Source organism: Amblyraja radiata, chromosome 1 (assembly GCF_010909765.2).
Source record: "Amblyraja radiata isolate CabotCenter1 chromosome 1, sAmbRad1.1.pri, whole genome shotgun sequence".
NCBI lineage: Eukaryota > Metazoa > Chordata > Chondrichthyes > Rajiformes > Rajidae > Amblyraja > Amblyraja radiata.
In genome coordinates this window covers 33,787,991-33,801,894 of record NC_045956.1, presented here as the reverse complement: position 1 = coordinate 33,801,894, position 13,904 = coordinate 33,787,991, and the positions used below count along the sequence as shown (strand labels likewise).

The 13,904-nt window shown below is 47.8% G+C and overlaps 1 protein-coding gene across 1 annotated transcript in view; it reads left to right on the top strand.

Moving 5' to 3' along the window:
- The window catches only part of LOC116972511 (G-rich sequence factor 1-like), a 36,897-nt gene extending 27,514 nt beyond the window's left edge, over positions 1-9,383 (top strand). The window contains exons 8-10 of the mRNA XM_033020295.1: positions 1,808-1,943; positions 5,978-6,061; positions 9,080-9,383. Coding sequence (XP_032876186.1) covers positions 1,808-1,943; positions 5,978-6,061; positions 9,080-9,096 — 237 coding nt within the window. The 3' untranslated portion in view covers positions 9,097-9,383. The remainder of the gene's footprint in view (positions 1-1,807; positions 1,944-5,977; positions 6,062-9,079) is intronic.
- Positions 9,384-13,904: the final 4,521 nt, after the last annotated feature.

Genomic DNA, 13,904 nt, shown 5'->3' with positions numbered 1-13,904 from the left:
ACTGCTGTTTGATTTGACAGTGAGTCACAGAGTAAAACAGCACAGAAACAGGCCCTTTGGCCCAACTTGCTCCATCTACACTAGTCCCACCTGCCTGAGTTTGGCTCGCATCCCTCTAAACATGTCCTATCCATGTACCATCATTAACAATGTGATAGTACCTGCCTCAACTACCTCCTCCGGCAGCTCGTTTCATACACCCACCACCCTCTGTGTAAAAGAGTTACTAGGTTCCTATTAAATCCCCCCCACCCCCCTCACCTTAACCCCGTGCGTCTGTATGCTACTGCTATACTCGTGTACTGTATCTGAGATGCTCATCTAAGATTTATCTAATTTCTTATGTACAATGATACGTACTGAATTATTTAAAAAAAATAATTTCATGGACCTGAATGGACATGTGATTGAATCCCTCACCTTAAACCCATGTCCTCTGGTTCTCGATTCCCCCACTCTGGGTAAAAGACTGTGCATCTACGTGACCTAATCCCCTCATGATTTTATACACCTCTAAGATCACCCCTCATCCTCCTGCGCTCCAAGGAATAGAGTCCTAACCTGCTCAACCTCTCCCTGTGGCTCAGGCCCTCACGTCCTGGCTAAATCCTCCTAAATCTTCTCTGCACCCAGTGAGCAGTGTGTGTTTGGGTTCAGGTCGATAAACGGTTATCTGTGATTAACTTGGGAAACAACTCATGCGATCCAGCCCTTGTATTATCCCCACTTATTCCAGGCTGCTGCTGCTTCATGTGTCTGCCATGGCAGTTTAAGAAAAGCTTTTTTGTTGCGTGCTATCCAGTCAGTGAAAACACAATACAAGATTACAATCAAGGCATCCACAGTGCACTGATACAGGATAAAGGGAATAACGTTCAGTGCATGATAAAGTCTTGTAAAGTCCGATTAAAGGTAGTCTGAGAGTCTCCAATGAGATAGCTGGGAGGTCAGGTCCGCTCTCTAGTCGGTGACGGCTCAATTGTAATCATGATAGTCTTTTCGCTGAAAGACGAGATACAGTGTGGAAACAGGCCCTTTGTTCCACCGAGTCTGCGCCGACCAGTGATCACACCGTACACTAGCATTTTCCTACACACTAGGGACAATTTTACAGAAGCCAATTAACCTACAAACCTGTTACGTCTTTGGAGTGTGGGAGGAAACCGGAGCACCCGGAAAAAACACGTGGTCACCGAAAGAACGGACAAACACCGTAGAAGTTGAACCCGTAGTCAGGATCAAACCCGAGTCTCTGGCGCTGTGAGGCAGCGTCTCTACCGCTGCACCATTGTGCCTCCCATACAATAATAACATTTAAAAGACATTTGGACGTGTGCATGGATAAGTTTTATTTCTCTCTCTTGTTTATTATATTGTTTACATATTCTACTGTGCTGCTGCAAGTAAGAATTTCATTGTTCCATCTGGGACATATGACAATAAAACACTCTTGACTCTTGAAAGGTTGAGAGGGATTTGGGCCAAAAGGCGGGCAAATGGGACTCGCGTAGATGGGGATCTTGGTCGGCATGGACAGGTTGGGCCGAAGGGCCTGTTTCCGTGCCGTTTGACTCCACAATAAGACAGTGTACAATGTACCATAACAGGTTACAAACACTGGGCTGCAGCTGTTGACTTGCAGTCCCCATGCACGTCACAGCTGTGTCCAAGTTAAGTGTTGTTTAATTTTGAGTGCATGGTAATCTGAAAGCTGACTTTTGTGTGTGTGTGTGTGTGTGTGAGAGAGAGGCCTGATGCTGACAGGCCCTTTGGGGAGGAGTTGCTGTGATACATGTCTCTGCTGTAGTTTTTCCAGCCCCTGAAGACAGTGCGGATTATAGTGGAGTACGGGCCTGACGGGAAGGCCACCGGAGAGGCTGACGTGCATTTTGCCACACACGAAGATGCTGTCGCTGCCATGACGAAGGATAAATCACATATGCGTAAGCACTTTGCTGCACCCTGCAAGTCTGAAACACCGTGCCTCCAGTGTAGACTGCTTACTTCACAGCAGGTCTCCTTCATACAACCTCATGTTTCCCGTTGTCTGGGTTGCTCTAGTTTGTCTCTCTCCTCTGGACCATCCCTGCGGCCCTGCTATTGCAGAGTAGTAGATGTTGGCCAGTCCATGCCTCGAAAAGCAGCCCACATAATCAATAACCAGCATCTGCGGTTCCTTGTGTCTACATGATCAAAGACTTGTCCAACCCCGGTCATTCCTTCTTCTCCCCGCTCCCGTCCAGCAGAAGGTACAGAAGCTTGAAAGCGCGCACCACCAGACTCGGGAACAGCTTCTTCCCCTCTGTTATCAGGCTTCTGAACGGCCCTTCCATAAGCTAGGGTACTGTCCGATTCACCTCTACCCCATTGTGGACATTGGACTTTGTCTCTGGAACTGATGCGCTACAATGCTGAGATCTATATTCTGCACTCTATCTTCCTCTTTGTTCTTCCTACTGTACTGGAGTTTGACGTGATTGCATTTATGTACAGGTCCACCACTGATTTTCAGGCAACCTCGGGTCCAGAGCCTTGCCCGATTATCCGTATTACTGGACCAACAGAGGTCACGGCCTCCTACATGTAGGTGGCCGGGGGGGGGGGGGGGGGGGGGGTGTCAAGATACCGGCCCACAGAGTTACCCTTGGAAGTCGGCTAGGGGGAAAACGGATCTGCCGGCTACAACCGGCCCGGGGTTGCAGAGCCCCGGCCGCAGGGGGGCAAATTCAACCCGCTAATTGGCGGGGAAGTCCCGATGAGGTCGTGATTGGCATCCTCACCTGGCCCAGGCAACACATTTCCGTGGGGATTTCAAGTGCTCTCTCGGAATTGTGTCCGGATTAAAGGAGGTGCTGGACCATCAGTTGCCGGAAAATCGGTGGTGGATCTGTGTGGTGTTTGATCTGATTGGATAACATGCTTTTCACTGTACCCTGGAATGTGACAAGAACAAATCTAAAGCTAATATTTAAACAGCAAGAACACAACCACTTCAAAAGTTAATGTTGAATCTACAATGACCGACCATGCTGGCAGCATGTTACAGGAATGTCAAAGACTAGAAGGCATAGTTTGAAGCTCAGAGGGAATTAGCTATGAAGTGAGGTTAGACAAACTTAGTTTGTTTATTCTGGAGTGTCGGAGGTTGTGGGTAGCCCTGATGGAAGTGCAGTGCCCTCCATAATGTTTGGCACAAAGACCCATCATTTATTTATTTGCCTCTGTACTCCACAATTTGAAATTTGTAATAGAAAAAAATCACATGTGGTTAAAGTGCACATTGTCAGATTATAATAAAGGCCATTTTTATACATTTTGGTTTCACCATGTAGAAATTACAGCTGTGTTTATACATAGTCTCCCCATTTCAGGGCACCATAATGTTTGGGACACATGGCTTCACAGGGGTTTGTAATTGCTCAGGTGTGTTTAATTACCTCCTTAATACAGGTGTAAGAGAGCTCTCAGCGCCTAGTCTTTCCTCCAGTCTTTCCACCACCTTTGGAAACTTTTATTGCTGTTTATCAACATGAGGACCAAAGTTGTGCCAATGAAAGTCAAAGAAGCCATTATGAGACTGAGAAACAAGAATAAAACTGTTAGAGACATCAGCCACTCCTTCGGCTTACCAAAATCAACTGTTTGGAACATCATTAAGAAGAAAGAGAGCACTGGTGAGCTTACTAATCGCAAAGGGACTGGCAGGCCAAGGAAAACCTCCACAGCTGATGACCGAAGAATTCTCTCTATATTAAAGAAAAATCCCCAAACACCTGTCCGACAGATCAGAAACACTCTTCAGGAGTCAGGTGTGGATTTGTCAATGACCACTGTCCGCAGAAGACTTCATGAACAGAAATACAGAGGCTACACTGCAAAATGCAAACCACTAGTTAGCTGCAAAAATAGGATGGCCTGGTTTCAGTTTGCAAGAAGTACTTAAAAGAATAACCACAGTTCTGGAAAAAGGTCTTGTGGACACATGGGGGTGTTATGGCCTGGGCATGTATGGCTGCTGAAGGTACTGGCTCACTTATCTTCATTGATGATACAACTGCTGATGGTAGTAGCATAATTAATTCTGAAGTGTATAGACACATCCTATCTGCTCAAGTTCAAACAAATGCCTCAAAACTCATTGGCCGGCGGTTCATTCTACAGCAAGACAATGATCCCAAACATACTGCTAAAGCAACAAAGGAGTTTTTCAAAGCTACAAAATGGTCAATTCTTGAATGACCAAGTCAATCACCTGATCTGAACCCAATTAAGCATGCCTTTTAAATGCTGAAGAGAAAACTGAAGGGGACTAGCCCCCAAAACAAGCATAAGCTAAAGATGGCTGCAGTACAGGTCCATCAGAGCATCACCAGAGAAGACACCCAGCAACTGGTGATGTCCATGAATCGCAGATTTCAAGCAATCATTGCATGCAAAGGATATGCAACAAAATACTAAACATGACTACTTTCATTTCCATGACATTGCTGTGTCCCAAACATTATGGTCACCCTGAAATGGAGGGACTATGTATAAACACAGCTGTAATTTCTACATGGTGAAACCAAAATGTATAAAAATGGCCTTTATTAAAATCTGACATTGTGCACTTTAACCACTTGTGATATTTTTTTTTTCTATAACAAATCTCAAATTGTGGAGTACAGAGACAAATAAATAAATGATGGGTCTTTGTCCCAAATATTATGGAGAGCACTGTTCATAAAATTTGTTTTGTTTAGAGAAGCAGCATGGAAACTGGCCCTTCAGCCCACTGAGTCCACGCCGACCAGCGATCCCCGCACACTAGGGACAATTTACTACTCTACCAAGCCAGTTAGCCTACAAACCTGCATGTCTTTGGAGTGTGGAGGAAAAGGGAGCACCCGGAGACAACACATGCAGTCACAGGGAGAACGTACAAACTTCGTACAGACAACACCCGTAGTCAGGATGGAACCCGGGTCTCTGGTGCTGTGAGGCAGCAACTTTACCGCTGCACCACCGCCCTATGAGAGGCATAAATATGGTAGATATTCCGAACCTTTTTCCCATGGTGGAAAGTCAATGTCTATAGGGCATATCTGTAAGGTCAGAGAGGGAAACTTTAAATGCTGGACATGTTTATTTTACAGAGAGTGGTGAGGTTTGGAACATGCTGCCAGGGTTGGTTTTAGAGGCATAGCATAATCGTGTTTAAGAAGCTTTTAAAAATATTTGCCCTGCACATAATAATAATAATAATAATGGATGGGATTTATATAGCGCCTTTCTAATACTCAAGGCGCTTAAATCTCCTTTAACCCTCTAGTCTTTTGCTGTAGTATAGTCTCACATATTATAAGCACTTCTAAACTTCCCATCAGATGGCGGGGCTTGAATTGTCACTGTATTTCCTCTTGGGGGTTTTAGAAAGTTAATACCCAAAACATCACAGCACAGTGGTGCAGCTGCCTCACAGAGCCAGAGACCCGGGTTTGATCCCAACCTCGGGTGCTGCCTGTGTGGAGTTTGCACGTTCTCCCTGTGACTGCGTGGGTTTCCTCCGGGTGCTCGGGTTTCCTCCCACATCCCAAAGACGTGTGGGTTTGTAGGTTAATCGGCCCTCTGTAAATTGTCCCCAGTGTGTAGGAAATGGATGAGAAAGTGGGATAACACAGAACTAATGTGAACGGGTGATCAATGGTCGGTGTGGGCCGGAGGGCAAGCTGTATCTTTGAATCAAAATATCTTGGATTATTATTTTCTCTTATCTAGTGCTGTGGTGGCTGTAAGAGTCATAGATTTGTTTCTGCTGTGCTCGTTTTATTTTTGTGCGTGATGGGAGTAAGGGTTGTAGAGAGGGGGAGTGTTCTGTCAATATTAGAGGCGAGCCGATTTCATACATGAGTCGTGTTGATTGTGGGCCACGCACAAAGCTCAGTAACTATAGGCTTCATGTGCCACATCTGCTGACTTCTCATTCTCTTTGATGCAGAACATCGCTACATAGAACTCTACCTGAACTCACTGTGCTCGGGGATCAATGCCACACACAACGGTCAAGGAAGTCAGGAGAAAGGTAAGGAATGGCTTTAGACTATAGCGATACAGCGCAGATACAAGCCCTTCGGCCCACCGAGTCCACGCCAAACGGTGATCACCCCTTACACCCGTACACTATCTTACACACCTGGGAGAATTTACAATGTACAGAAGCCAATCAACCTACAAACCTGCACGCCTTTGGGATTTTGGAGGAAACCTGAGCACAAGTAGAAAACCCACGCAATCACAGGGAGAATGTGCAAACTCCATACAGAGAGCACACGTAGTCAGGATTGAACCTGGGTTTCTGGCGCTGTGAGGCAGCAACTCTACCGCTGTACCCAAAATGTGTATGTTTTTTTTTAAATGTCCACATTTTCCTACCTGTGATCTTTCACTTGGGTGAGTTAGGGTATAAAGGGTGATGAAATCGAGGCAAATAATGAGCATTAAACTGTGTTTACACACTTCTGTACTTCTTGCCTGACGGGAGAGGGGAGAAGAGGGAGTGACCGGGGTTAGATTGGTTCTTGATTATGCTGCAGGCCTTGCCGAGGCAGCGTGAAGTGTAGATGGAGTCAATGGAGGGGTTCGTTTATATGATGGTCTGGGCTACGATCACAATTCTCTGCAATATCTCGTTGGCTTGGATGGAGCTGTTCCCAAACCATGCTGTGATGCATTCCAATAAGATATTCTCTGGAGTGCATCTGTAGAAGTTGGTGAGGGTTGTTGTGTACATGCCGAACTTCCTAAGCCTTAGTAAAATTAGTAGAAGGCAGCACGGTGATGCAACGGTAGAATTGCTGACTCACGGCATCAATCCTGACGATGGGTGCTGTCTGTACGGAGTTTGTACGTTCTCCCTGACACCTGTGTGGGTATCTCCGGGTGCTCCGGTTTCCTCCCACTGCAAAGGTGTGCAGGTTTGTAGGTTAATTGGCAATGGTGAAATTGTCCCTAGCGTGAAAGAAAGTGCAAGTGTACTGGGCGATCGTTGGTCGGTACTTACTCAATGGGCCAAAATGCACTGTAAGGTCTGAAATAAAATTGATGGTATAGTAGTGAGGAAGAATACCTGAGTTTACAGCAGTGAGCCTCGGCGGCAGTGAGCCTCGGCAGAAGTGAGCCTCGGCAGAAGTGAGCCTCAGCAGAAGTGAGCCTCGGCGGCAGTGAGCCTCGGCAGAAGTGAGCCTCGGCAGAAGTGAGCCTCAGCAGAAGTGAGCCTCGGCAGCAGCGGGAGCCTCAGTAGCGGTGAGGCCTTGCAATCGACCCGCAATCAGCGGTCGGTGAGCGTGAAGGGCCCGGCGTGGGGGGAACAAAGGACCTGGTTTGTGTGCGGGGGGGCGACTCTAGTTTAGAATCCTTTGCCCAGGGCATAAGCCTGCATTCGTTTATATGCGTTTATTTGTTCGTTTATTATTCGTTTATTTGTTCGTTCCGGTGAAGGCGCGTTGCTCACAGCAGTCAGCCGACAGTCACTTATCTTTTTTTGTTTATCACTTTTGGTTTCAGGTTTTCGTGTGCCTTGTGTGTTGTGACTGTTGGCAGAACAATTTCCCTCTGGGGATGAATAAAGTTTTATCGTATCGGAAGAATCCAGATCAAAAAATGACACATAATGCTCTGCTTTTAATTCACTTTTTAGCTGTTGTAGGTTCCAAGTGAATCCTGTAGGTTTATATGGACGTTACTTGGTCAGCCAGATGTACCAGCAGTATTTCTTCACAGTTGGATTGTAAATTATATAAGTTTCGCTCTATTTAAGTTAGAGGTTGATTTAATATTCAACAAAGTATCAATGGATATGGGTTGAGCACAGGAAAATGATACCAAAAGATGCTAGAGTAAGTAACTCAGCGGGTCAGGCCGCATCTCTCTATGACTTGGGCAGGTCGGGTCCTGAAACATCACCTATGCCTGTTCTCCAGAGATCCTGAGTCACTCCAGCACATTAGTGTGCTTTTTGATAAACATGATCTGCCTTTCACCAGCTGAGGCGTTGCGGTGGAGCTGGGTTTTCTCCAGGTGCTCTGGTTTCGCCCGCGCCCCACAGACGTACAGGTTTGTAGGTTAATTGGCTTCTGTAAATTGTCCCTACTGTGTAGGATAGTGTTAATGTACAGCGTAATCGCTGGTCGGTGCAGACTCGATGGGCTGAAGGGCCTGTTTCTGCACTGAAATGGCTAAAGTCTAAAAGCTGCTGCCTGACCTGCTGGGTTACTCAGCACTCTTATGTTCTACGCAAGGTTCCGGCATCTGCTGTTCCATATATTTTGCAGGAAAAAGGTGAATGATCAGCCTTGACCCACTGAATGGCATTTGGTTTGCCATTGTTTGAAGTGCACCGAGCCAGAACCTTTCAATAGTAGTTATTTAATCCAGTACTGCAGTCTTGACTGTTTCTATCTGTGCCTGTTGTAGAGAGATGCAGTACGGAAACAGGCCCTTCGGCCCACCAAGTTCACGCCGACCAGCACACACCCGTTCACACTAGTTCTATGCTATCCCACTTTCTCATCCACTCCCTACACACTAAGGGCAATATACAGAGGCCAATTAATCTACAAACCCATTAAAACATAGGAGCAGTATTAGGCTATTCAGCCCATCGAGTCTACTCTGTCATCAGTCATGGCTGATCTATTATTCCCCCTCAACCCCATTCTCCTGCCTTCACCCCGTAACCATAGACTTCGTTACAAATTAAGTACTAATCAAAAACCTATCAATCTCCGTTTTAAAAATACCCAATGACCTGGCGTCCACAGCCGTCTGTGGCAATGAATTCCAGATTCAACACCCTCTGGTTAAATAAATTTCTCCTCATCTCCTTCCTAATGCTACATCCTTTTATTGCCCATCTTTAGAGTGGGAGGAAACGGGAGCACCCGGAGAAAACCCACACGGTAACAGGGAGAACGTACAAACCTCGTACAGACAGCACCCATGGTCAGGATGGAGCCTGGGTCTCTGACGCTGTGAGGCATCAATACCGCTGCACCATTGTGCCGCCACTGATTCATCCCCCTGATTGTTTCTTCTTTTTCAGGTTCTGAGGAGAGGTAAACAGTAACTCATTTGGAGACTATTCTGGCTTTGGAAGTGAAGATTTCTGTTTGAGCAGAATACCTAAACACTGGCCAAAGTAACCAATGCTACAAGAGCTTGAAGCTGGGTGCGACCTGTTGGAACAACTGCGACGCACGCACGGGGTGATATCATCAATGGAGGAGAAATTGATGAGGGTTTTTTTTTGGTATTCCAAGTAGCCTGTACTGCAAATTATACCTCTTGTAACACATTTTAATGTTACATTACTTGATAAAATAAACCTAGGTGTTTTAACAAGTTTACATTATGTGGCAATGTTTTAAAATTCTGCTCTACATACCACTGCAAACTTACTACATGTACTGATAGAAGTCTAAAATTATGAGGCATAGATAGGGTAGACAGTCAGAGTCTTCTTCCCCAGGAAGGACATGTTAACGATGTCACAGTGGCGCAGCATTAGAGTTGTGCCTTACAGCGAAAGCAGTGCCAGAAACCCGGGTTCGATCCCGACTACGGGTGCTGTCTGTACGGAGTTTGTGCGTTCTCCCCGTGCATGCGTGGGTTTTCTCTGAGATCTTTGGTTTCCTCCCACTCTCCAAAGACGTACAGGTTTGTACGCTGATTGGCTTGGTAAATGTAAAAATTGGCCCTAGTGGGCGTAGGATGGTGTTAATGACTTCTCGTACGACCATAAGTCATACGAGCAGAATTAGTCCATTGGGTCTACTCCACCATTACATCATGGCTGATCTATCTTTCCCTCTCGGCCCCATTCTCCTGCCTTCTCCCCATGTCAAAGACTACAGGGCATAGTGTTTGAGTTTGAGTTTGAGTTCAGTTCATTTTAGTTTATTGTCATGTGTACCGAGGTACAGTGAAAGGTTTTTGTGTACTAACCAGTCACATGATGACAATCGAGCCATCCACAGATACATGATATCGGGAATAACGTTTAGTGCAAGATAAAGCCAGTATAGTCTGTGGCTCTCCCATGAGGTAGATAGTAGTTCAGCACCGCTCTCTAATTGTGGTAGGATGCTGCAGTTGCCTGATATCAGCTGGGAAGAAACTGTCCCTGAATCTAGAGGTATGCTGCATCCACAATTTGCTGCAATTTCTTGCGGTCTTGGATGGAGCTGTTCCCAAACCAAGCTGTGGTGCAACCCGATAAAATGCTTTCTATGGTGCATCAGTTGGTGGGAGACGTTGGGGACATGCCGAACCTCTTAAGCCTTCTAAGGAAATAGAGGCGTTGGTGTGCTTTCTTGGTCGGTGCTTCAATATGGGTGGTCCAGGAGAAGTTGTTGGTGATATTGACTCCTGGGAATTTGAAGTTTTCAACCATCTTTACTTTGTTGCCGTCAATGTAAACTGGGGTGTGTGGACCGCTTCCCTTCCTGAAGTCCATCATTATCTCCTTTATCTTGCTGACATTGAGAGAAAGGTTGTGGTCTCGACACCAGGACACGAGGTTCTCAATCTCCTTCCAGTACTCCGTCTCATCGTTATTTGATATCTGGCCCACAACGGTGGTGACGTCTGTGAATTTGTAAATTGCATCAGATTTGTACATGGCTGCACAGGCGTGGGTGTACAAGGAGCAAAGGGGCTGAGAGCACATCCTTGTGGAGCACCAGTGGTGAGGATTATCGTGGAGGATGATTTGTCCCCCATCCTCACTGATCGGGGTCTGTTGGTTGGGAAGTTGTCGGAAATGATCAGACTCGCACATAGTGATTAGAATTCATAGTCTTTTATTAGTAACTCTAGAGGAAACACAAGGTGCTATCATCTCTACACGCATACTACTGGTCTGCCAGGGAGAGAGGGAGAGAGCTCTCTAATAAGCTTGTGGGCAGAGCAATAGTAAGAGTGGCACTAATCTACTTCCTCCCTCTTAAAGAATTAAATGCAAATGCAAAACTACTGAGTACTACAAAGAATAAAATGCAAATGTATACTGCTGACTATATAAAGCACACATAGTATGTGGCAATAAACTGGAGGAAGTTCAAACATAGCCCGGGTACTTTACGGTGGGCTTACAAACACGACCAGCCCGCGTACGGTAAAGTCCATCCCCTCCCGACACCGGGGACACATTCGGTGGTGGTGAAGTAGGTGTCGGAAATTGAAACAACATTCCCGGGGACGAAACCGGAGACTTTGGCACAGGTGGAGGCGGCGTGGCCATCGGCAAAGTAACCGGATCAGAAACGGGTTGTCGTGCTGGTGCAGTCGGGCCGATGCCACTGGATGTGGATGGAAGTTCACTTGTGTGGTAAGAATACTACGGAGGTGGTGCTGGCTCATTTACAGGCAGGTTGTGTTGCCTATTACATCTGTAGGTGCCGCCATCGGCATTGACCAAGTATGAACGTGGCTCGGAGGCAGTTCCAGAAATTACACCGAGGCGGTCATGACCCGTGTTAGTTTGTAGATGTACCACCTGTCCCTCGGCTAATGGTGGAAGTGGTCTGCTCGTCTTGTCATACCACTCTTTCTGAATGTCGCGCTTTTGTTGTAGCCTGGACTGGACTTCTGATGGTGGGAACACATGCGTAACCATTGCCTGTTTCGCCACAGGCAATGCGGCTCGGGTCTGCCTTGACAACAGACGCTGAGTGGATGAACCCAATATCGGGTCGCGGGAGATGTTGCGCAGGTTACGCAGGTCCAGGTACACATCTGATTTTGCTCTGAGATCGTTCCATTAATTGTTTAGCACTCCTGACGGCACGTTCAGACAGCCCATTTGACTGAGGATGTTCAGGGCTGCTGGTGATGCGACAAAAACCCCAGCGTGCAGCAAAGTCTTTGAGGTACTGGCTGGTAAATTGACTGCCATTATAGAAACATAGAAATAGGTGCAGGAGTAGGCCGTTCGGCCCTTAAAGCCTGCACCGCCATTCAATATGATCATGGCTGATCATCCAACTCAGTATCCTGTACAGGATCTGATAGGATGTAGATTCTTGTCAATATCAACAAAAGCAACCACTTCTCTCACACCCGGTTCATGCCCTCCCGTGGTCCACAGTGGCAACTGACATATTTGAGATCTTGATATACTGAAGATCTTTCCTGGTCCGAGAACACTGATGCAATTATCAAGAAAGCACATCAGCGCCTCTACTTCTTGAGAAGATTACGGAGTGTCGGTTTGTCATGGAGGACTCTCTCTAACTTCTACAGGTGCACAGTAGAGAGCATGCTGACCGGTTGCATCGTGGCTTGGTTCGGCAACTTAAGAGAAAAAGACTTTAAAAAGTAGTAAACGCTGCCCAGTCCATCACCTTCCTTCCATCGAAGGGATTTATCGCAGTCGCTGCCTCAAAAAGGCTGGCAGTATCATCAAAGACCCACACCATCCTGGCCACACACTCATCTCCCTGCAACCTTCAGGTAGACGGTACAGGAGCCTGAAGACTGCAACGACCAGATTCAGGAATAACTACTTCCCCACAGCCATCAGACTATTGAAACCTGGCTCGGACAAAACTCTGAACATTAATAACCCATTATCTGTTATTTGCACTTTATCAGTTTATTTATTCATGTGTGTATATATTTATGTAATGGTATATGGACACACTGATCTGTTTTGTGGTCAATGCCTACTATGTACTGTTGTCATCTTGATCTACCAAGATCAAGATGGCGGCGCTGCCTTAGCAGCTGTGGCTCGCCTGCAGTCCGTCTGTTTTTTTCTTTTTTTTGTTGTTCTTTTGTCCTGTTTTAGTTAATTTTTGGTTTATTTGGTTGTGTATGTGTGGGTGGGGGGGAGAAACATGTTTTGGTCTCTTCCTTCGGGGGGATGCGACTTCTCTTGTCATATCCCGTCTCCGTTTCCGCCTGCGCCGAGGCCTAATAGCGGAGCTGGTGGCCTCTGTGCTGTGGCAGCGGTCCAGCGGCAGCAGTCCGACTCTGGTGCTGTGGTGTTCCAACAGTAGCGGCGACCCGGCCTCGGAGCTGGGGCAGCGGCGACCCGGCCTCGGAGCTGGGGCAGCGGCGACCCGGCCTCGGAGCTGGGGCAGCGGCGACCCGGCCTCGGAGCTGGGGCAGCGGCGACCCGGCCTCGGAGCTGGGGCAGCGGCGACCCGGCCTCGGAGCTGGGGCAGCGGCGACCCGGCCTCGGAGCTGGGGCAGTGGCGACCCGGCCTTGGAGCTGCGGCAGCGGTGACCCGGCCTCGGAGCTGGGGCAGCGGTGACCCGGCCTTGGAGCTGCAGCAGCGGTGACCCGGCCTCGGAGCTGGGGCAGCGGCAGCGGTGACCCGGCCTCGGAGCTGGGGCAGCGGCGACCCGGCCTCGGAGCTGGGGCAGCGGCGACCCGGCCTCGGAGCTGGGGCAGCGGCGACCCGGCCTCGGAGCTGGGGCAGTGGCGACCCGGCCTCGGAGCTGGGGCAGCGACCCGACCGCGGGCCCAGTGGACATCGTCGGGAGCTCGCAGGTCACAGGTTGGTGACCTCTTCTCCGGAGGTCCCGCAACAGCTTCGTCCGCTGGACTGGAGGGCCGCAATTTCGGCAGCTTCGACCAACCCGGGCCTTGGATTTGAACTGGACCGTTCGCAGAGCTCGGATTCAGCCGCGGGACTGACATTACTTACCATCACCCGGCGGGGTCACAACATCTGAAGCTTAGATCGCCTCGGCGCAGAGGGAGAATAAGAAGGGATGAGACAAAGACTTAAGACTTTTGCCTTCCATCACAGTGAGGAGGTGCCTGGTGAACTCACTGTGGTGAATGTTAATTTGTGTTTATTGTGTGCTTTTGTCATTTTTACTATATGTAGGACTGCAAGGCAACAACATTTAGTTCA